Here is a 23,528-nt window from a genome sequence, read left to right as displayed (position 1 = left end):
AAAATTTGGAAAAGAGATTAAAAGAAAAAGTCCCTTGTGCTCTTATTCTCCAAGACCAACCACTGTTGAAGTTTTGCCATATTTCCTTCATGTTTTTTTGAGTGTCATTATTAATTTAATGTGTAGTGGTGATTGTATTCTTACCCAATTTTGTATCTTTTTTCACTTTCTGACTCAAGCATTTTTTGGTAATGTTTCACATTTGCTGTAAACATTTTTAACAACTGCGTAATCCATTGAGTTGATGTTTTATAGTTTATTTAAACAGTTTTCCTGTTATTTTCACTATTAGAAATCCTGCTGTGAATGTGTTTGTCAGTAAGTCTCTTTCTAGATTTTGGATTTACTTCAGTAGGCTAGATTTTTTGGGGTGGACTTCTCAAGCCAAAGGATATAAGCAAGTATTTTGGGGCCTTGTGATAGATACTGCCTGCTTGTAAAAAGGTACTTCTGATACAGTTGGAAGTTGGAGTACTTTCACGGGGTCCTTGCAGCAGGGAGCCAGCCGGCAGGATTTACCCTCCCCCGCCCCCACTTCTCCCTTGATTCTTCGCCACAACTGCGGTCATCTCCCTGCTGTACTTGTTCCTGATGGCTGCGAGGTCCTGCCCGAGCACAGGTTGCATTGAGTGTTCTGAGCTCTTTTGGACGAAGATGCCACGTTAGCTTCTTCTTTTTTTTTATTCTCAGAATTTATACGACCTGGATGAAGACGATGACGTCATAACTCCCATCCCTAGCAAACAGATGAAATTCACCACCTCGGGCAGCTTTCTCCACCATGTGGTATGGCGTTTTCAATTATTTCTTTTATAATTTTTATTGTGATAAAATATACATGACAAAACACTTGCCATTTCAGCCAGCATTTTAGGTTTTTCTACACTCAGTGTGTGTGATCAGGTAGATGGGAGAGGCTCTGGGGCATAGGGCTTTCAATTCAGAAATGTTTCTTCATCTGGGTCATTACATTTTCAGAACTGGAACTGGTCCCAGCCCTTGGTTTTGTAAATGCTGAGATTGGGGTGTCCGGTGAGTTGCTCAGGGCACCACAGCTAGTAAAGTACAGAGCTGTAGCTCCTAGCTGCTGTTTGTGAGACACTTTAGGGAAAATACAAGTACTCCCACACGAGAGAATCCTGCTTCCCTTCCTTTGTGGCCGGAGAGACTGCATGCTCCCCGTCCTCATGGTCAGCAGCTGCGCCCGATTCTTTGATCCCGGATCCCATTGGTTGTTGGGTTAGCATAAATAGACCACACCTCCCTGTGGCCTCTTCCAGGCATAGCCTGTGTGGGGAAAGCTTGTCGGGCCAGGGTGCTAGTCCGACATAGTGGAAAGAAATCTACCCCTGGGAGCATCTGGGAGGGCTGCTCAGTGGATGTTGCCAGCTAGAGATGGGGGCTGCCAGATTTTGCCTTCAGAGGCCCAAAGACTTCATTCTGGTCGTTGTTCTGAGTGTGTGGACCAATCTTCCAGTTACTAATAAAGCTCTTAAAGTCATGTGTGAAGCTGGATGGTGCCAGTTGTTTCTTTACAAAAGACCAGGCCTTTCTGCTCATTAGACTGCTCAGGTTGGCTGCCGAGAGGTCCATCAGCCTGGCTCAGTTGGTGGCTAATGCTAATTGAGAATTTAAAGTTCTAAACACTTTATTTATATTAATTCATATAAGACATCCCCCTCACTCCGCCACTCTGTGAGATGGGTACTATTATTATTCCCATTTTACAGATAAGGGGTCAGGCACAAAGAGGTTAAATAATCCTGCCCCTGTCACCTAGATTGTAAGTCATGGATCCAGGATCTGAACCTAAGCTATCTGGCCCCTGGGCCCACGTGTTTAAGCACTACACCATACTGGCTTCCAAAACTCAGAGGCCTGGGAATGGTGAATCCAGCATAGGGAGGCTGTTTCATCCAGACTTGGAGAAGCCTGACAGATGGACCCTGCCCCATACTCCACTCTGTCGCTCTGGCTGCTGTATTCCTTCCTGGGTCATCACTTGGTAAACACTGCCCTAAACTGGCACGACCAGCTGCCACTTCTGCTTCATTCATCTTTTTCCACAGACACTAATGCAAAGGCGTTTACTGGTTGATCTCCCCAAGGGACCTCATCCCAAGTTGGGAAGGGGACTATTTCTGATGGTCTACAAGTGCTGGCTGTGCTGGCACATCTCCAGCAGTCTGGGAGCTAATGAGGCAGGCAATCTCTAAACCATGCACCCGGGCAGGCCTATGAATGATGCCTCCGTTTGTCTGGGCGTCCTGGGCCCTCTCAAGAGTGGGTTCCTATGCCCAGCCAGCCTGGAGTTGGTGGTCCACCCATTGTGGAAAGAAGCTTATCTGGGAATAAACTTGACTCCAAGCCTTTGGCCTTCTGACGAGCCCTAAATTGTAGGGTTTTCGTAAAGTCTAAATGGTACAGGTGAGTTTCTAGGTCAGGGCTTCATGGAAACTTCTTGCCAAGAGCATTAAACACTGTGGAAAGCTGCTTCCATGAGCATGTGTGCAGGCTCTGTTTTCTTCCCCTCACCCCCCTTCTCATCCTCACGGGATGTCACTGGCAACCGGCAGGCTTTTTGTCTCTGGGCCTCTGCTGTAATTGAGGTATTGAAGGTGGGTCGTCAGCCATGCACTCAGCTGGTTGTCAGCCCCTCAGGGCTTCTTCGGAAGACTCCAAGTCTCTGGCTTCTCAGATTCCTTTGTGCCTCTTTGTGTAGGCTGGGCTGAGCAGTTCCAAGCTGTCCATGTCCAAGGCCCTCCCCCTCACCAAAGTGGTTCAGAATGATGCCTACACAGCTCCTGCTCTCCCCTCCTCCATTCGAACAAAAGCCTTGACCAACATGTCCCGGACACTGGTGAACAAGGAGGAATCTCCCAAAGAGCTGCCACCTGCCGAGGTGAGTTAAAAGCGAGGGAGAGGAAGTGACCACACTAGATGAGAGTCAACCTGTGCTGGGTGGGCAGTGTGCTGGGCCCTAAGTGTATACCCCATTTGGTCCTCCCAGTGCTTCTGTTAGGTAGATGTTGCCACCTTCTTTTTACAGTGAGTAAGCCAAGGCCTGGCCTTAAAGACGCCTGCCCTCAAAGAGCTTGTAGGCTAGTGGGGAAGACAGAGGTGCAGATGGATCACTGTATCTAGTGATAGAACAGAGGTCTCCCCAGAAGAGAGCTCCCGGGAGCACTGAGGAAAGAGCATCTAATTCTACTAGGGAAATGGGGAGGCTTCAAGGAGAGAGTGCCTTTTGAGCTGGGTGGGTCCTGAAACATGAGTAGCATTCCACGCAGAAGCTCAGAGGCCTGAAAGGACCCAGAATATTTGAGAAATGAGGAGTTCATTGTCTCAGTGTAGGATTGTGGAGGTGTGGTGTAATTGAGGTCAGAAGGGCCTGGTTGTGGTGGACCCTCCATGATTCTTTCCCCTGGTCCTCTGTGGTCACTTACTAGGAATGAGTTTTGTTTGTATGAGCACACACCTGTTCTCTGACCCCTGGTAACACTCTTGTTTATGTGACAGCCTGTCCTCAGCCCCCTGGAAGGCACCAAGATGACTGTGAATAATCTGCACCCTCGAGTCACTGAAGAGGACATCGTTGTGAGTACTGTGGCATGCCAGAGTTTTAAATCTCAAACTGCTTCTCTGTCGGGTTTCCAGCACTGCCTCCAGGTTCGATGATCTGCTGGGGGACTCACAGGACTCGACGTATAGTTGTACTCATGGCTAAGGTTTATTACAGCAATAGGAAACAAAACAAAATCAGGAGAGGAAAAAGGCACATGGGCAAAGTCCAGGGGAAGCTAGACGCAAGCTTCTGATTCCTTTCCCTCAGTGGAGGCACACTTAATTCCCTTAGCAGTGAGTTGTGAACCCCTAGCAACACATGTGAGATATTGTCTATCAGGGAAGCTTATGGAAGACTCAGTGCCCAGGGTTTTTTTTTGAGGGCTAGTTATGTAGGCACCCTCCACCTAGCGCTTACAAAATTCCAGACTCCCATAAGGGAAGTGGGTGTTAGCGTAAACCACGTTGTTTGCACAAACAGCTTAAGCACAGTGAGCCACTTTTACAAAGTCTGCGAATGGTGCGAACCTTCCTGAAACCTAAGTTCCCAGATTCCAGCCAAGGGCCAACCTTATAAGCAGGCTTTTCAAAGGATAGCAGTCAAGCCTGCTGTGTCAGCACTTCGCTACATAGTTTCTTAACCAGTGCCAGGCTTAACCTGACTTGAATCTCAGGATCAGGGCATGTCTGTGCTCAGGTGAGTCCAAAATGGGATCCTTTATTCTCATTGTGCAGCACCCAGTGGCTGAGATTTTCCTGTGAGACTTCAGAATTTGCAGCCTCCTTTGGAGGTTTACATGATGATGCCAAAGTAAAAGGAAGAAGATCAACTGGTGTTATCTGGTGGTTGACTGGACCGCCCTCCTAGTCTGTCCTGTCTCACCCATGCCACTTACGGGTGAAAGCTAATTCAGGTGCCTGTTGAAGGGGCCAGAAGCAGCCAAGACTTCCTTTTCAACCTCATTTTCACTCAGCCACTAAAAAGCCGTGAGTTTAGAAATCCAGGCAACATTTTAACTCTGAACCATCAGATCACAAAACAAATGCAACTGGAGACTCCTCTCCCTCAGCCAAGTCCCAGGTTTTATAAGAGCCCACTGGTCACCATGTTTGTTGAAGGTTTTAATTGTGAAACTCAAAGCTGCTCTGAACTAAGCAGGCTCAGCAGCAGGTCTGTTCTTTCTTAGCAGGTGTGCCATTGAACAGTGCACGTGAGAATGGAAATTGTAGCCTACTTTGTGTAATACTGGACAACTTGTAAAGAACTAAAATTTTCCCTGGTCGTAGAAGTAATAATAGCTACCACTCATTGAGCATGTACTATGTGCTAGGTACTTTGTATGTAGACTTGTTAAAAATATAGTGAAAACTAATCTGTAATGATCACCACTCAGAAAATGCCAGTGATAATCAGTCTGGCTTCTTTACTATACAGATATATAATATTTAAACAACAGTAATACAATCAGGATCTCACCTAGTATTCAGTTCCATATCTTGGTTTGGATGTTTTAACATTTTCCCCTTTTATCATTAAAAGCAAATCCTTTCAAAGGCCTTTTCACGAGCCTTCCCTTTGGACCTCACCACAACCTCGTTATGGGTAAAATGCAGAAGAAGAAATTCTTGGGTGCTAGTCAGCCTCTGTCCTGACCAGACTGTGTTCCCTCTCTGGCTTCAGTCTCTGTGTGTGTAAAATGAGGAGGGGATTGGAGTAAATGATAAGATGATGACACCTGTGTACAAAGCACTGCCTTATAAATCATCTCAGTTGAGCTTTTTAAGAACTCTGGGAGGTAGCCTAGGTCAGCCCTTTTCTTCCTGTTTTCACAAGACAAAATGGCTCAGAAAACATTCTGCATCCCACTTCAGAGAGAGGTGTCTGGGGTCTTAAACACTAGCAAGTGGCCATCTAAGATGCATCAGTTGGTCTCAACCCACCTGGAGCAAAGGAGAATGAAGAACACCAAAGACACAAGGTAATTACGAGCCCAAGAGACAGAAAGGGCCACATAAACCAGAGGCTACATCAGCCTGAGACCAGAAGAGCTAGATGGTACCTGGCTACAACCGATGACTCCCCTGACAGGGAACACAACAGAGAACCCCTGAGGGAGCAGGAGAGCAGTGGGATGAGGACCCCAAATTCTTATTAAAAAGACCAGACTTAATGGTGTGACTGAGACTGGAGGGACCCTGGAGGTCAGGGTTCCCAGACCTTCTGTTGGTCCAAGACAGAGGAACCATTCCCAAAGCCAACCCTTCAGACGGGGATTGGACTGGACTGTGGGATAGAAAATGATATGGTGAAGAGTGGGCTTCTTGGGTCAAGCAGACACATGAGACTATGTGGGTAGCTCTTGTCTGGAGAGGAGATGAGAGGGCAGAGGGGGTCAGAAGCTGGCCAAATGGACATGAACATGGCACGGGGGAGGGGGGAGGCGTGTGCTGTCTCATTAGAGGGAGAGCGACTAGGAGTATATAGCAAGGTGACTATAAGTTTTTGTATGAGAGACTGACTTCATTTGTAAACTTTCACTTAAAGCACAAAAAAAAAAAAAAAAAAAACTTGGTTCAGAGAACTTAGGTTTCTGGAGGTCACACAGCTGATAGGAGGCAGAGTCCCAGGGATTAAACCCAGGTCTTTCTGACTTGGGTAATCAGCTATTCTGGTTTGCCAGGGACTGTCCCGGTTTTAGCACTGAAAGCCCCATGTCCTGGGAAACCCCTCAATTCGTGCAAACTAGGATAATTGGTCACCCTGGGTAGAGCTCCAGAATTTGTATTTCTAATAAATTCCCATGTGATGTATTAGTCACTGTCTTTCTTTGATGAGCCTACATTTTTGTTCTTACGGTAGAGCGCTCTGAGAAAAACTCCGTAACAATTATCCTTATTGAGGGAGTGGGCACTGAGGCAGGAGGATTTTGGTGGTGACTTGCTGAAAGTCACAGGTACTCCAAGGCTTATAAGCCCAGGCATATTTTTCACTGCCAGCGCAGCTTATTCCCTTATCTGATCCTGTGCTGCGGCCTGTGAGTGTCCCAAGAATACTACTTAAAATGGAACCTGCTCAAAATCATTGGTGCTGGGCACATTCAACTGGGGTGCACTCACCAGCCAACCCAGAGCCCCCGGAGTATGTGGATGGCAGGCTATCAGGACAGCTGCCTGAAATTCTCTCCAACCCAACACCTCTTGTTCTTTGCAGGAGCTTTTCTGTGTGTGTGGAGCGCTCAAGCGGGCTCGGCTGGTCCATCCTGGGGTAGCAGAGGTGGTCTTTGTGAAGAAAGATGATGCCATCACTGCATATAAGAAGTACAACAACCGGTGTCTGGATGGTAAGTCTGGGAAAAGGCAGCCACCTCATCCTTCTCACTCTGCCCACTGGCAAGCAGCAGGCCTTCAGGAGCAAGCTCTCCTCTGAGATGGGTGGGAGTTCCCATTGCACCAAGAGCAGGCAGGTTTGCTCAGTCTCTGGGTAGTGCTGAACTGTAAGTTCCACAGGGCTTTTAATTTTCACCCAGCTCCAGCTAGAAGGAAAACGCCGTTTTTCCATGAATGGCTCTCTTAAAGGGTCTTGTCTGGGAAGCGTAGGAGCCACAGCCTTCCCCTTCCAGATGTTGGTCTACTTACTGCCAAATTACAGGTTCCTCAGAGGCCAAGGGCTTGATCTAAATGTTGGTAGCTTTGTGATGTATCTTTTTCTGTTCTTTTTACTTTCAGCCTTCTTGTATCTTTGAATCTAAAGTATATCATCTATAGACAGCATGTAGTTGGATCTGTTCTTTTTTAAATCCATTCTGACAATCTTTTAATAAAAACCCCACTGCTGTCGAGTCGATTCCGACTCATAGCGACCCTATAGGACAGAGTAGAACTGCCCCATAGAGTTTCCAGGGGGCGCCTGGAGGATTTGAACTACCAACCTCTTGGTTAACAGCTGTAGCACTTAACCACTGTGCCACCAGGGTTTCCAGTCTTTTAATAGGTTTATTTAATTCATTCACATTTGATGTTATTGTCGATACTGTCGTTGTCGTTAGGTGCTGTCGAGTCAGCTCTGACTCTTAACCACCAAAAAACCCAACCCATTGCCATCGAGTCAGGTCCAACTCATAGCAACCTTATAGTGACTCTGTGTACAACAGGACGTAACACTGCCTGGTCCTACACCGTCTTTACAATTGTTGTCATGCTTTTTTAATTATTGATAATAGTTGAATTTATGTCTGCCAATTTTTGTTTTCTATGTCTTGGTGTCTCTTTATTCCTCTATTTCTCTTTTATGGCTTTCTTTTGCATTATGTGAATATTTTCTGGTATAACATTTTGATTCTGTAAAATGGTGTGGCAGCAGTGTCTGGCCTCCTCTAACTTCACAAGGAGGAAGGAGGCTCAAAATCAACAGCCCAAGGCTGATTCCTGTGAGGTGGAGGTCAGACATACCTCCTCTCTCCACCATCTTTACCAATTCTGACACCAGCTGTCCCTCCTATGGCATTCTTTACTTCTCTACTGAGTGCAACAGTTCATTGCAGTGGCCACACAGAACTCACAGACAATACTCATGATTCTGGGATTTATTGGGGAAGTAACCGGTCACAGTTCAGGTTCAGGAACACTCAGGATACAGTTGTTCCATCGGGATAGCCCTTTCTCAGCCATGCCCGCAGGCATGCCTCTCTCTGGCCCATCAGCCTCTGCCCTGCCCCGGCAAGTGTTCCAAAGCTCTTCTAGCTCTGCTCATAGATGCCAAGGCACCCCTCTCCACCAGTAGGCTCAGCCTGGAGGTGCTTACCTCTGGCTCCGTTAAACTTAGCTCCACCAAGTGCCTGGAGGCGCCCTGCTCCACCAGCAAGCCTCCTGCCCGAAGGTGCTCAGCTCCTACCGATCTCCCGCCTCCGCTGGTGCCGTTTCTCCCCCACCACTTCTTGGTTTTTTCAGTGTTCCAGCTCTCTCTCTCAGCCTCCTGGTTCCAGGAGCTTCTCAGCAAAGGGATCCCAAGTCCAAAGGACCAGCTCTGGTCCTGGCTCTTCTTGGTGGCAGTGAGGCCTCTCCTGTTGTCTCTGGGATGGCTCGTTTTAATCCTAGTGCCACAGCAGAAGCGACCAGTCTCTTCATCAGGGTTCCATATGCCTCCCTGGCATAGTTCCACCCAGTCACCGGAGTTACAAGGCCATGGTGGGAAAGGCCATACAAGAGTGGACCCATCACACTGCACGTTCGTTTGGTTTTTTTTTTCACTGTATCTGTTGAGTCTTTTCTTTTAAGCAATTGCTTAAGGGTTTAAACAGCGTACGTCTTAGTTTATCAGGATCTACTTCAGATTTACAGCAGTTTATTTTCAGTGATACATAGAAACATGACCTCTATATAGAGCTCGGTTCTAATCTCTTTTTTCTTTTAATACTTTATCTGATCGTAAGTCCTTTAAAGAAGCTGAGAGAATAAAGGGGAGCAAATATGTATCTGCAGAGTTTTTTATATTAAGCGTCTGATTTGCAGTTTGTTGTTTCTGTGGATTCAGGTTACTATCTGGTGTCATTTCCTTACTCCAGTGCAGCTTTGCTCCCACCCACCTTCTTTGTGCTGTTATTGTCAAAAATGTTACATTTCTGTATGTTATGGCCCAACAATACTATTATATGTGTGTTGTTTTATAGAATTGGTTTTTTAAATCCAAGAGAAGGAAACAGAAGAAATACGCCTTTATAATGTCTTTTACAAATGCGTGGTTACCTTCATTTGTGCTCTGATTATTGTCCGAGTCACTGGCTTACAGCCTGAAGAACTTTCTCTGGTATTTTTTGTAAGGCAGGTCTGCTAGCTATACATTCTCTTGGCTTTTGTTATCTGGGAATGTTTATTTCGCTTTCCTTTTTGAAAGATTGTTTTGTTGTATATAAAATTCTTTGTTGATGGTTTGTTTCTCCCAGAGCTTTGAATATGTCATACCAGTGCCTTAAATCATTTTTCTCTTGCTACTTTCAAGATTTTTTCTTTGCCTTTCACCGTTTTTACTATGTTGTGCCTGTGTGTGATTCTCCTGATGTTTATCGTACTTGAAATTCATTGAGCTCCTTAGATGTGTAATTTTTCATCACGTTTGGTAAGTTTTTACCCATTATTTCTTCCAATTTTTTTATGTTCCTTTCTCCCTCCTCTCCCGCTTTTATTCCAAGTATGCATATGTTGGTGTGCTTAATGGTATCCCATTTCTCTGAGGCTCTATTCATTTTCTTCATTCTTTTTCTCTTTGTTCTTTGGACTGGATAATCTCTATCAATTTGTCTCCAAGTTACTTGTTATTTTTAACGGTTCAGAGCTACTGTTGAGCCCCTCTAGTGAATTTTTCGTTTTAGTTACTGTAATTTTCAACTCTAGGGTTTACATGTGGTTCTTTCTTATTCATATCTTTAGAGTTCTTTGAGCATATATTTAATGGCTGCTTTGAAGTCTTTGTTAATTCCTACATCTGGGCCCTCCCACAGGCAGTTCTGTTGCTGCTCTTTTTCCACTGTATGGCTCAGTTTTCGGTTTCTTTGCATGTTTTGTAATTTTTTTTGTCGGAAACTGGATGTTTTACATGCTATATTATAGCAACTCTGGATGCTAACTCCCAAACGCTTCCTGGGACTGTGTGTTGTTTTTATTTGTCAGTGACATGGCTGGACTATTTCAGTGAAATGTTTCCCTCACAGCTTGCAGCCTCTGATATCCTTCTTCAGAAGATTCGACTTTGGACGTGTGCATAGTCATCCTGGGATGACAGTGGCTTTAACAGGGCTCGCTTTGTCTCTTTTCCCTTTTCTTTCTGTTAAGCTGTTAAACCATATTGATGTCACATGTAGGTGTAGTTATGACAGAGTAGAACTGCCCCATGGGGTTTCCCAGGCTCTAACCTTTGCTTGCTGAAAGTGAAGAAGACTTGAAGCACTTAGTGATGAAGATCAAAGACTACAGCCTGCAGTATGGATTACACCTCAACATAAAATAAAAATTCTCACAACTGGACCAATAAGCAACATCATGATAAGCAAAGAAAATATTGAAGTGGTCAAGGATTTCATTTTAATTGGATCCACAGTTAACACCTGTGGAAGCAACAGTCAAGAAATCAAACGATGTATTGGGCAAGTTTTCTGCAAAAGACCTCTTTAAAGTGTTTAGAAAATGTTCGCTTTTTAAAGCAAAGATGTCACTTTGAGGACTAGGGTACACCTAACCCAAGCCATGGTCTTTTCAGTCACCTCATATACGTACAAAACCTGGACAATGAATAAGGAAGACCAAAGAAGAATTGATGCCTTTGAATTGTGGTGTTGGCGAAGAATATCGAATATACCGTGAACTACCAGAAGAATGAACTAATCTGTCTTGGAAGAAGTACTGCCAGAATGCTCCTTAGAAGCAAGGATGGTGAGACTGCGTCTTATGTACTCTGGACATGTTATCAGGAGGGATCGGTCTCTAGAGAAGGACATCATGCTTGGTAAAGTAGAGGATCAGTGAAAGAGAGGAAGACCCTCAACCAGAAGAGCAAGCTGGGGTGATGGCAGTTGGAGCCCTAGTATTCTTGGTTTGCCACTCTGTGGTAAAGTTTTCACCCTAATGCGTCAGAGCTGGATGTAGGAAGGGAGCGCTAGAGCTCTCAGCCTCCATGCCTAGAGTAGAGCTTTGGCAATACAGAGCCACGACGGGTGAGAAGTGCTGGCTGCCTGTCCCTGTTGGGGAGATACCATAGCCCTAGGTTGGGAGCTAGATGGAGAGGAAGCCCTGTGGTTTTGGTTCACCTGGCCAGGGTAGAATGTCATCACACTCGCCGGGAGGGCAGGGAAGAGCAGTTCATGGCTCAAATGCCACAGCTTGCTGTTCTTACTGGGATGTAGTAGGTTTTCTTGAACCAGTGTTTCTTCGTTTGCTGTATGCCCTTAGGACAATTTCCAGAGACTTTAATTCTTTTAAAGTAATTTTCAACACAGATGGTTGTTTCACTAGAGAGAGTGTGGAATCCCTCAGTCTGCCATTCTGGAAATCGTTTTTATATACCTTTTTTTTTTTTAATTTGTTGTTGTTGTCAAGAATATACACAGCAAAGCGTGCACCAATTCAGCAGTTTCTACATGTACAATTCAGTGACGTTGATCACATTCTTCAAGTTGGGCCACCATTCTCACCCTCCTTTTCTGAGTTGTTCCTCCCCTGTCAACATAAACTCACTGCCCCCTGAGTTTCCTACCTAATCTTTCGAGTTGCTGTTGTCGCTTTGACCCCATACAGATGTTAAAAGAGCACAATGCTCGAGGCAAATATTTTTTACTAGTTTAGTTAAGCTGATGTTTGGTTTTAAGAAGATTTTAGGGGATATTTTTGGTTCAAGTTTTAAAGATTATCTCAGGGCTGTGGTTTCAGCGGTTCATCCAGCTCTCATGACAACCAGAAAGCCTGGAGTCTATGAGAATTTGAAATTCTGTTTTGCGTTTTCCCCTTTTTGATCAGGACTCACCTGTGGGATCTTTGATCAAAATGTTCAGTAATGGTAGCTGGGTACCATCCAGTTCATGGCAAAGGAGGCAGAAGTTCATGGAGGCAATTAGCCACACATTCCATTTCCTCCTCCTATTCCTGACTGTCCTCCTTCCTCTGTTGCTGAAATGAATTCTTTCAGGTTTATTTGAAGAAAGCCTTTATTTCACTTTTGAGTTTCACTTTATTTCACTGAGTTGGCAGTTTTTTTCTTTAAGCACTTGAAATGTTTCATTGCCTTCTGGCTGTATAGTTTCTATGTTGATATTTTCATCTTGTTTCTCTGTAGATAATGTCTTTTTTGTCTGGCTGCTTTAAAGTTTTTTCTCTGTATTCTTGGTTTTTAGCAATGTGATTATGATGTGCTTCAGTGTGGTTTTATTTAAGATTATTCTGCTTGGGTTTCATTGAGCTTCTTGGATCTATGGGTTTATAGTTTTCAGCAAATTTAGAAAAATTTAAGCCATTATTTCTTCAAGTATTTCTCGCTTTTTTCTTTATTAAACTCCGATAACATGTATTTTAGACCACTTAATTTTATCCCATAGATTAATGTCTGTACTTTGTTTCATTTTACATAGTTCCTACTGTGTGTCTTCATGTTCACTGATTGTTTTCTTCTGCATTGTCTAATCTTCTATTAATTTTATTCAATGAGTTTTTCATTTTAAAAACTGTATTTTTCATCTTTAGAAATTCAATTTGGATTTTCCATTTCTTTCCTCATTATGTTCATGCTTTCCTTTACCTTCTTAAGTACATCCTGTGTATTTGTAATAGGTGTTTTTTGGTTATTGTAAAAATATGTATGGATCACATATTTGCCAATTCAGCATTTGTCGTTTGTACAATTCAGTGAAACCAGTTATATCAGTCATGTTGTGCAACTGTCACCAGTACCCATTGCCATATTTTCCAATCCCAGAAACAACTCAGTGCTAGCTAGGTAAAAGTTTTCCTCTTTCCCCGTCCCTCCTACCCTTGGTAACCATCGTTAAACTCTGATCTCTATACATTTGCCTATTTTAAGTGTTTCATATTAGTGAAATCATACAATATTTGTCCTTTTGAGAATGATTTGTTTCACTCAGCATGATGTGTTCAGGGTTCACCTGTGTCGCTGCACACATCACAACTTAATCTCCCTCCGTGGCTGAGCAGCACTCCATCATGTGTGTATGCGTGTTTGAACCACATTTGAGCTGTTTCCACCTTTCGCCTGCTGTGAATAGTGCTACAGTGAACGTTGGTGTACATGTGTCTGTCTGTGTCACTGCATTCAAATCTCATGGGTATATGCCTGAGAGTGGGATTGCTGGGTCACATGGTGGCTCTGTTTTTAACTTTTTGAGGAATTGCCGAACTGTTTTCGACAGCAGCTGTATCATTTTGTGTTCCCTCCAGCAATGGATGAGGGCTCTGATTTCTCTGCATCCTCACCAACCCTTGTTATTTTCCCTTTTTTTAAGCTACCCTAATAGGAGTGAAATGATGATGTCTCACTGTAGTTTTGATTTGCATCTCCCTAATGGTAAAATAGGGAACCCTGGTGGTGTAGTGGTTAAATGCTATGGCTGCTAACCAAAGGGTTCGCAGTTTGAATCCGCCAGGTGCTCCTTGGAAACTCTATGGGGCAGTTCTCCTCTGTCCTATAGGGTCGGTATGAGTCGGAATCGACTCGATGGCATTGGGGGTTTTTAACGGTAAAATAAGGAGCCCTGGTGGTGCAGTGGTTAAGTGCATGGCTGCTAACTGAAAGTCACCAGCTGCTCCACAGGAGGCAAGATGTAGCAGTCTGCTTCCATAAAGATTTGTAGCTTTAGAAACCCTATAGGGCAGCTCTGCTCTGTCTGTAGGGTTGCTATGAGTCAGAATCAACTCGACTGCAGTGGGTTGGTTTGGTTAATGGTATAATAGCTGTTTTAATGTCATTGTCTGCTAATTCCATCATATCTATCATTTCTAGATCTGACTTTTTTTTAAATGATTTTCCTTCTGGTTATGGAGCACCTTTTCCTCCTCCTTTATATGTCTAGTAATTATTGACTGGATATGGGCATTGATTTTTAAGTTGTTGAGTGCTGTATTTTTGTTGTATCCCTTTAAAGTGTGTATTTCTTGCAGGTAGTTATTTGCAGGTTAGCATGATCTTTCTGAGGCTTGGAAAGCCCTCAGGATGGGTCCGGAGTAGCCTTTAATCGTAAGCTAATTTAGCTGCACTTCTAAAGCATGATCCTGCTGGTCTGTCTGATTGCCTTGTGTGTTCACCGAGCTCTCTCCAGTCTGGCTATAGAGAACTTGAACAGTTGCTGGCCCTGTGTGCCTTATGTGCATTCTTCCTATAGTTGCCCAGTAGGTACTCTTTGTTGGGAAGTTCTACTTTCCCAGCCTCAGGAGGTTTGACCCTGTGCATGAGTAGATTAATATTTAGCCACTGCTCCAAGGGGACCTCTATGCAGATTGCGGAATTCTTTCCTCTTTAGAACCTGGCCCCACAAACTCTAGCTGCCTTGGCTTCCCTGAATCCAGTCCTCCTCTCTTCTCTTCATCAAGGCCACTAGCCTCTGTCTGGGTTCCCCTGCTGTGCTGTGGCCTGGAACTGCCTCAGGTGGTAAGCTGGGCCAGTAGTAGGGCTCCTCTCACGATTTCCTTCTCCCAGAGATTGCAGTCCTGAACTGCCTGTTGTCTGGTATCTGAAAGCCATATTACTTACTTTGGTGTTCTAGTTGTTTATAGTAGGAGTGCGGTCCTTGTGGCAGTTAAGCCTTCAGGGGTGAAGTGGAAGTCTGTGCACAGGCGTTTGAATCCTCTTCTCACTGTCCCAGCATCAGCGTCTCCCTCCCTAATAGCTTTACAGCTTTGAATGGCTCTACACTGAGCACCATTTCCCCTCCCCCCTTCTCATCGCTCCTCCCATATGAAGCAAGGTGTGTTGCTCCTTTGCTTCTTGGTGCTATCACCCCGAGGTTTCCCAGATCTCATACCCTGGGGTTTTCTCAGTCTCTGGACTTGGCTGAAAGCAGCCTCCTCCCTGGCTGTGGAGCCAGAATTGCCAGTGGTGGGTGTTCCAGCCCTTAATGGTGGAGCTACCAGCTCCTGTTCTTCTGTGTGAGGAGCTGAGGACTCACAGCAGAGCCTTCTCTTTCTGGTTTTTCAGGGCAACCGATGAAGTGCAACCTTCACATGAATGGGAATGTCATCACCTCAGACCAGCCCATCCTGCTGTAAGTTCCAAAGGCAGGGGGCTGGGGATGGGGCGGAGCTTCTCTGCTGACTTACTTGGCGTGATCATCTCTTTTTATTCTTCGTCACAGCGCCCCTGCCCACCATCCTCCATTCCACCTCCTCTGCTCTGATGGCAAATGGTCCTTCATGGGGCTCATATTTAAATAAAGTGGTTTGTCTTGTCGTTGCCTAAGGGATTGTTCCCACAGGGCCTGTCATTAAGACCTTGTTCTCTACCTTATATATAAGTTTAGAAACACCTGAGAGGAAAGTGGAGTGCAGGCTGGTCCTGTCCTCTTTTACACAATTGGAGGCATCGACCAAGTGAGCAGAAACCTCCACTTGTTGTTATGACTGATTGGATGGGGACGAGTGCCAGGTACTGCCCCTCATTTTGTTACACACACCTGGGCATATGTGCCTCGCCTGGGACTGAGGACGTCTTTGGAGCCCAAGATGCATAAACTGTTCGTGGCAGGACACAATGCATAAATGGCAGGACGTCGTTTTATAGATGAGGAGACAGAGGCCCAGGGAGGACACTGGATCTGCCACGGTCACTTGGCCAGTGCCTGGCAGAACCTGGAGCGTCACCTGGTGTCCTGACTCCCAGTCGGTGTGCCTTCTCCTTCATGACCCTGGCTTTGAGGTTATGGGGAGTTGTTGGCAGCACATCTTATTTATTGGGAAATTGAAACGCGTTCTCAGAAAGAGTATTAAACTTATTAAGTTTTAAATGGTTGAGTTTACCACTGGAAGTTAGTAGTGCCTTGAACACAAATAGAAATCGTTTCTTAAAATACAAAGGCAATCTTTGGGATTACATGCGTTTGTTCACTAATGTTCATTGTGAGCCACTTGTGCTCAGCCACACGTTAGGTGTGGGGTGTATCAGGGGAGCAAAACACGGCCCCTGCCCTTACTGAGTCCTGACACTGGTCAGCTAGTGTGTATGGCTACAGATTGTGATGAGCCTAGAAAGAAATTAACAGGCAGCCATGCTGGAGAGTAAAGGGGATTAGCTACTTTAACTGAGGGAGGGCATGGGCGGGGGTGGGGGGTGGGGGGCTACAGAGCAGGCCTGAAATAGGCTTTGAAATTTAGAAAGACCAAGAATTGAAACCCGAGAAATAAACTGTGTGATTTGGACAAGTTTCTCAAGCTTTGTTCCAGGAATAAGTTGTATTCTGAAGAATGGTTTTATGACCTAATAAGTTTGGCAAACAGTGGGCACAAAAGAGTTAAATCACTTTCTTTCCTTCAGGCCATCTCAGACTGTGCTGTATGGTAATGTATTATAGTACTACCTGGAGGAGAGGGACTCGCAGCTTTTCCTAAACTTGGCACCCAGAACAAGCAGGGCAGCATCTCAGCTTTCTCATCAGTAAATAAGAAAAATGATGGATTTGCTACAGGATGAAATGAGATGAAGGGGCGTGGAAAGCATAACGCCCAGTGCCGAGATCAGGACAGATGCTCAGTAAATGATGGGTCCCGTCCACATCTTAGGGAAAACTGTCAAGGATTTTGATTCTTCTCTGCTTTCCACAGGCGGCTGAGTGACAGCCCCTCAGTGAAAAAGGAGAGCGAGCTGCCTCGCAGGGTGAATTCCATCTCCTCATCCAACCCTCCTGCTGAAGTGGACCCCGACACCATCCTGAAGGCACTCTTCAAGTCCTCAGGGGCCTCTGTGACCACACAGCCCACAGAATTCAAAATTAAACTTTGAGTGGGGAAGCAAGGCAGCCAGAGCCTTCTGGGGACAGAGGAGGGTGGCTCTGTTTCCCAAAGCCAAGCTTGTGACCAATGGGCCATCGGACTGGAGGCCCCGAGAGTGGGAAGGGTCGCCGGGGTAGAGATCTTCCTCACTGGACGGGACCCATCTTTCTGTGTTGTGTTCTACCCTGTGCTCTTCTGTTTGTTAACATTTCCTGTAGTGTGTTTTTTTTACTCTCCACCTCATCATCAAGATAGGCTTGTGTTTCTCAGAGTGTCCTTCCTCCCCCTAATCTCAGCCCCAGACGGAATTCTTATTGGGAAATGTAGCACTCAATTCTCTGCGTTATCCTCTTGTGGCCCTATGGGATGCAGGGCTGGGGCTGTTTGAAGGAGACTGCTTTTTCCAGGAGGTGAGGGGGGTGCCAACCCCTGCTATCTTAATGGGAGCCAGATCATCTTGAAAGTGAGCCTGGGTGGGGATGGGGTCACAGGCCCCAGTGCTCTCACTGCAATTGGCTCTAGACTTAGTTGGTGTCCTGGAGAGGGCCATGTGGCAAGGGCAGGTAGGTTGCTGCTCTGCTACGAAGGTGCACCCCAGCTCTTGGCTTGGAGGACTGTTGCTATTTCTGACAACCCAAAGTAAATTTTCAAAGTTCACGTTTCCCTTTTTCCTTGAGTTTTACCGAATGCCCTGCCCTGGCTCTCTTAGGCTGGGTGTCACTGCTGGGGGGATGGGGCTTGTGTTGGCTGTCCCAGTTTGCCATGGCATTCATCATACCCTGGGTTTGGTTCAAATGCCATCTGGGTCAACTCCCCACTTGTTGGACTTTTCAAATGCTTCCCGTTCTATGGCATTGTGGGTCTGCGGGATTATTTGAATGGGAAATGTTGGGAGCAGCTTGACTCTGTCTCTTGCTTTCTGGCTTCAGATGGCTTTAGGACACTAGGAATGCTGAGAGGGACATATCCAGCCGCCACCAAGGGATACTGTCCCGAACGCTGTGAGTGGCCCATCCATCAGTGACCACAGGGATATTTTCCTCTGGTGATTAAGGGAGCAGAGCAGCTGTTCCAGGCAAGCCAGTGGGTAGTTTTCCATCATGGTCCCCAGCAGCTGGGGCTCCCCTGAATACCAGTCTCCTGTTGATTTGTTGGGACTGAAGCAAGCCCAGGCTGTCAGCCAGAGTGAGCTGGGGAGCAGGCTCCTGGGAGCTCTCCAAAAGCAGTAGCAAGTGATATGAGATAGGGCTAGAGCTCCAGGACCTAGAACACTGAGAGCCTCTCAGCACCTGCAGGGGGATAGCCCGGTGAAAAACACCTAGAAATTCTTGTTACACAGCTGAATCTGTCAAGCAGGAGGAACTCAGGGTTTGAACACACCTTCAGGCCTCCAACTCTGAGGCTGGCTAGGCCTAGGATATCCAGGGAAGGTGCCCACTTGCAGGCTCTTTCAAGGCTTCTGCTTTTCTTTCTTTTTTCCACTTTGGGTACCAACTTAGTTCTCTTCAGCATCTGGAAGACATTCCTCCCACACTGTACCAAGAGAGCACCCAGGAGGCAGTAGGATTTGGTTTCTCAGGTGCTAGAAACTGATCTTGGTTCGGACTCTGCCTAGAGTAGGGATGGTGAACACACTGCCTGCATGGCTCTACCTTCCCCTCCTGTTCCCATGCCAGATGTGCTTTGTTTACCGAAGCTCCACTGAGCCCAGCTACAGCATCCTGGCCATCTGGACCCCATGCTCTGCACAGCCATATGGGAGGTTGGGGAGTGGCAACTGTTTGCTTCCCCTGCTCTACAGGATGTCATTTTGGGAAAAGGGAAGGGAAGGTGGTGGGATCTATCCTTGTCTCCCTCTCCACCTCCCACTCCTATTATATTACCCATCTCTGTTTTTGTTCAAAAGGAGAGGAAGAGGCATCAAGTAACGGAGAAGACTGTATTACTTAACCATTTCTGAATAAACGTTTGTTATTCCTACCTTTGAGCTGTCATTTCTTAAAAAATTCTAAGTGGCCTAGTGGGACTTGGCACCACAAGACGGGAATTTGCCTCTTTGCTTGACTACTCACCAGCTGTGACCTTGGGCCAGTTACTCACCAGGCTTGCTGAAACAGTCTCTGCACCTGAGAGAATGTGAACATTAATGTCTGTGGAAGCACCTGGCACAGCAACTTTTGGGCCTGAAGTCCCTCATGGGTGTTAAATGTGGTCAGCTCCAACACAGTGAAGCCTGTTCATAGAAACAAGAGAGGCTGCCTCATGGCCTTTTGCCTCGGTTTGAAGAAGTTACACTCACGGGTGAAATTTATCTCAGATCAACTATACTCTGCTGTTGTGAGGTGCTGTCAAGTCAATTCTGTCGCAAAGCAACCCTGTGTACAACAGATTGAAACACTGCCTGGTCCTGTGCCATCCTTAAAATCGTTACCCTTGCAACCATTGTTGCAGCCACCGCGTCAATCCATCTAATTGAGGGTCTTCCTCTTTTTTGTTGTGCGTTAGGAGGAGAAATTAGTTCTTTATGGTCAGTTTTGTTTTGATACCAACAATGAATACTTCCAGAAAGATGGCATAGAAGTACTTATCCCTATTCTTCCCACTAAGTACAGCTGAGAACCCTGGACTTACATAAAACCTGGAACCCTGGTGGTGCAGTGATTAAGAGCTCAGATGCTAACCAAAAAGTCGGCAGATAGAATCCACCAGCTGCTCTTTGGAAACCCTAAGGAGCAGTTATACTGTCTTACAGGGTTGCTGAGAGAATCGTCAGCAATCGGTTTTTTACATAAAACACATAAGACTGAGAGGTGGAAAAATTAGAAGGGAGACTAGCAAGGGACCTCAGAATCCAAGAAATGAGTGTCACTGACTTCTCTGGGTTTTCTTTTTGGCTTATAACCCAACTGGTGCTGTAGGAGTAGGCAACCCAGAAATGCCAGTGGGCACAGACAAAGCCCAAGAAAAACCTGCTCTTTCCAGGCAAGGGACCAGGAAAGAGGCAGCCATTAAGATAAACTCCAGTCAAGCTCCACAGGAAAACAAGAAGTGACCCCACCCTCTCCAGCAAAGGCAGAGTCAGAAGCCTAGACTTCCACACATCAGGGTGTATTGGGGTGCCCCAAAGCCCTCAAGAGGGTAGTGTCACAGAAGGCCAAGCAGGAAGCTGGAACTTCCAGCTGGTGTCAGTGGAGACCACATGGGGAGAAGAAATGCACTCCAGCCTGTCAAAGCCAGGGTGTTAGCAGCAGCAGAGGTATAGTGGAAAGACAACTACTCCCACCTGGCATTCATGAGAAGCCCCTCACACCCTGAGTGCCACTAGAGGTCCAGTGGGGAACTTGGACTACCACCTGGAAGTACAAAGTGGTACCTCTCCATCCCCAAGATCTAGAATCCCATAATACCCAAAGTGTCCAGGTTTCAATCAAAAGCCACTCGTACCAAGAAGCAGGAAATCTTGAATTATGAAAGGCAATCAACAGATACGAAAACTAAAAATTGTTATTTGGATTATGTGATCAGGGTTTTAAAGCAGACATTATAAAATGTTTGTAACAAGCAGGTATAAACATACTTGAAACAAATGAAAAAAAAAAGTTTAGCAAAGAACTAGATGATACAAAGAAGAATAAAACAAATTTTAGAATTTAAAAATACAATAACCAGGCAGGGCCAAGATGGTGGAATACCCAGATGCTTCCTGTGATTCCCTCTTAGAGCAAAGACCTGAAAAAAACAGTGAAATGATTATGACAACCTAGGAGCCCTGAACATCAAAGGCAAAGTTAGAAAATGGACTGAGTGGCAGGGGGAGAGAGAGGCGGTTCAGAAGCAGAGATGACTTGCCAGACCTGAATCACCGGGATCCCTCAGGTACCATTCCTGGGAGCGGCTGCGGCAGGCTGGTACTAGCATTCGGGCACAGTTTCCTCAGAGAGAAGCAGCCAGCCGCACAGCCTACTCACACCTCTGGAACCAGAGACGAACAGCACTCTTGGCAAAAGCTAGGTACTTGAGTATATTTTACCGTGCCCCGCTCCCCCAAGCTGGCTTCAGTGGCTATTGATTTCCTTGGGCCTGAGATAGGCCCTGTTGAGCTTCTGGAGCCATCTTCCCGGCCTTGGAGAAGGAATAAATTCACAATTGGGGGAAAAGATAATTTGCCAGCTCCACTAACCTGGGAAGCTCAAGACAGAAGCAGCTCCTGTCCAGGTATAAGTGGGCCATGGACTTTGAATAGCTTCCCCCGCTTCATGGACCTGTGTGGGCCTATTTCAGGAGAATAGGCCTTGTTGACAGACTACAACTGTTTCAGCTGAGTGGTTGAGAGGTGGGGGTTTGATGTCTGCCACTTTGCCTATTAAACAGGGTCCTCACCTGCCCACATCAGGGGCCTAAGGACTGCTGGCTCCACTCAGGTCACTGAGCCACCAGGACAGGGGTCCAAGGATAACTGGTACCTCCCAGTCCTTACAACTAAAAACATTGGGTGCCCATGGTCTATTTGCAGAACCCACCCACCTGTATGCTTTAGGGAAGAGGGACGTGCTTTCCTCAGAGACACTTGGGGGACAATTCTCAGCCCCCTGCCTTGTTCAGAGCATGACCCCCTGCTGCAACCACATACTGGTACCTACACCAATCATCCCTGCCCCTCTAAGACTGTAGGACAGAGTCTGTACCACACACTTGATGATCAGCTACCTGGACATCTGAGCTGAATTCATACAAGAAAAGTGATTGGACTCCTAGACTGCTAAACTTGATAACAGCTCTAGCCATCTGGTGACAGGGCATCAGAGCACCAAAGGTGAAAATAATCAAGGCAGTTCACTCAAGCAACCCATTTGGGCATATCAAAACAAAACAAAGAAGCTAGGATACAGTAAGCAAACATAAAATAAACTAATACAATAACTTATAGATGGCTCCGAGACAATAGTCAATATCAAGTCACATAAAGAGACAGACCATGATCGCCTCAACAAGCTCTCAAAACAATCAATGAATCTTCTGGATGAAGGTGCCTTCCTGGAATTACCGGATGCAGAATTCAACAGATTATTATACAGAACTCTTGGAGACATCAGGAACGAAATTAGGAAAGAGATCACACAATACGTGGAACAAGCCAAGGAACACATAAAGTAGTTGAAGAAATTAAAAAGGTTATTCAACAACATAATGAAAAATTTAATAAGCTGCAAGAATCCATACAGAGGCAGCAATCAGAAATTCAGAAGATTAACAACAAAATTACAGAACTAGGCAACTCAATAGAAAGAGGAGTAGAATTGAGCAACTGGAAGGCAGAACTGGTGAACATGAAGATGAAGTACTTGGCACCAATATATTTGAAGAAAAAATCAGACAAAAGAACTTTAAAAAATGAAGAAACCTTAAGAATCACGTGGGACTCTATCAAGAGAAATAACCTATGAGTGATTGGAGTACCAGAACAGGGAGGGACAACAGAAAATACAGAGATTGAAGATTTGTTGAAGATTTGTTGGCAGAAAACTTCCCTGACATTGTGAAAGATGAGAAGATATCTATCCAAGATGCTCATCGAACTCCCCATAAGGTAGATCTAAAAGAAAATCACCAAGACATAATCAAACTTTCCAAAACCAAAGATAAAGAGGGAATTTTAAGAGCAGCGAGGGATAAATGAAAAGTCACCTACAAAGGAGAGTCAATAAGAATAAGCTCGTACTACTCAGCAGAAACCATGCAAGCAAGAAGGCAATGGGATGACTTATATAAAGTATTGAAGGAAAAAAATTGCCACCCAAGAATCATATATCCAGCAAAATTGTCTCTGAAATATGAAGGTGAAATTAGGACATTTTCAGATAAACAGAAGTTTAGGGAATTTGTAAAAACCAAACCAAAACTACAAGAAATACTAAAGGGAGTTGTCTGGTTAGAAAATCAATATCAGGTATCAACCCAAGACTAGAACACTGGACAGAGTAAGCAGATGACAACCAAGACAGGGAAATCCAAAATAAATCAAGATAAATAAAACAGGGAAACAGCAATGTTATTATGTAAAAGAAGACAACATTAAAACAACAAAGAGGTACTAAGAAATGTAGTCATAGATCTTTCATACAGAGAGGAAGACAAGGCGATACAAGGAAATAGAAGTTAGATTTAAATTTAGAAAAATAGGGGTAAATATTAAGGTAACCACAAAGGAGACTAACTATCCTACACATCCAAATGAAATACAAGAAAAAATAGAGACTCAGCAGAAACAAAATCGACAACAATGAATATGAGGAAAAGAAAAAATATAAATTACTCAACGCAAAAAATTAAGTGGGAAAAAGAAGCTGTCAACAACACACACAAAAAGACATTCAAATGACAGCACTAAATACATACCTATCCATAATTACGCTGAATGTAAATGGACTAAATGCATCAATAAAGAGACAGAGAGTGGCAGAATGGATTAAAAAACACGATCTGTCTATACG

General features: G+C 45.1%; 1 protein-coding gene across 3 annotated transcripts in view; it reads left to right on the top strand.

Annotated features, from left to right (window-relative positions):
• The window catches only part of POLDIP3 (DNA polymerase delta interacting protein 3), a 34,789-nt gene extending 15,772 nt beyond the window's left edge, over positions 1-19,017 (top strand). For all 3 annotated transcript variants that reach the window (XM_049884562.1, XM_049884560.1, XM_049884561.1), the window contains 6 exons: positions 691-786; positions 2,723-2,902; positions 3,520-3,597; positions 6,776-6,905; positions 15,251-15,317; positions 16,870-19,017. In XM_049884562.1, coding sequence (XP_049740519.1) covers positions 691-786; positions 2,723-2,902; positions 3,520-3,597; positions 6,776-6,905; positions 15,251-15,317; positions 16,870-17,047 — 729 coding nt within the window. In that variant the 3' untranslated portion in view covers positions 17,048-19,017. The remainder of the gene's footprint in view (positions 1-690; positions 787-2,722; positions 2,903-3,519; positions 3,598-6,775; positions 6,906-15,250; positions 15,318-16,869) is intronic.
• Positions 19,018-23,528: the final 4,511 nt, after the last annotated feature.

The sequence above is a fragment of the Elephas maximus genome, chromosome 4 (genome assembly GCF_024166365.1).
Source record: "Elephas maximus indicus isolate mEleMax1 chromosome 4, mEleMax1 primary haplotype, whole genome shotgun sequence".
Lineage (NCBI taxonomy): Eukaryota > Metazoa > Chordata > Mammalia > Proboscidea > Elephantidae > Elephas > Elephas maximus.
Note: the sequence above shows the minus strand (reverse complement) of the source record. Positions and strands in the feature narration are given on the sequence as shown.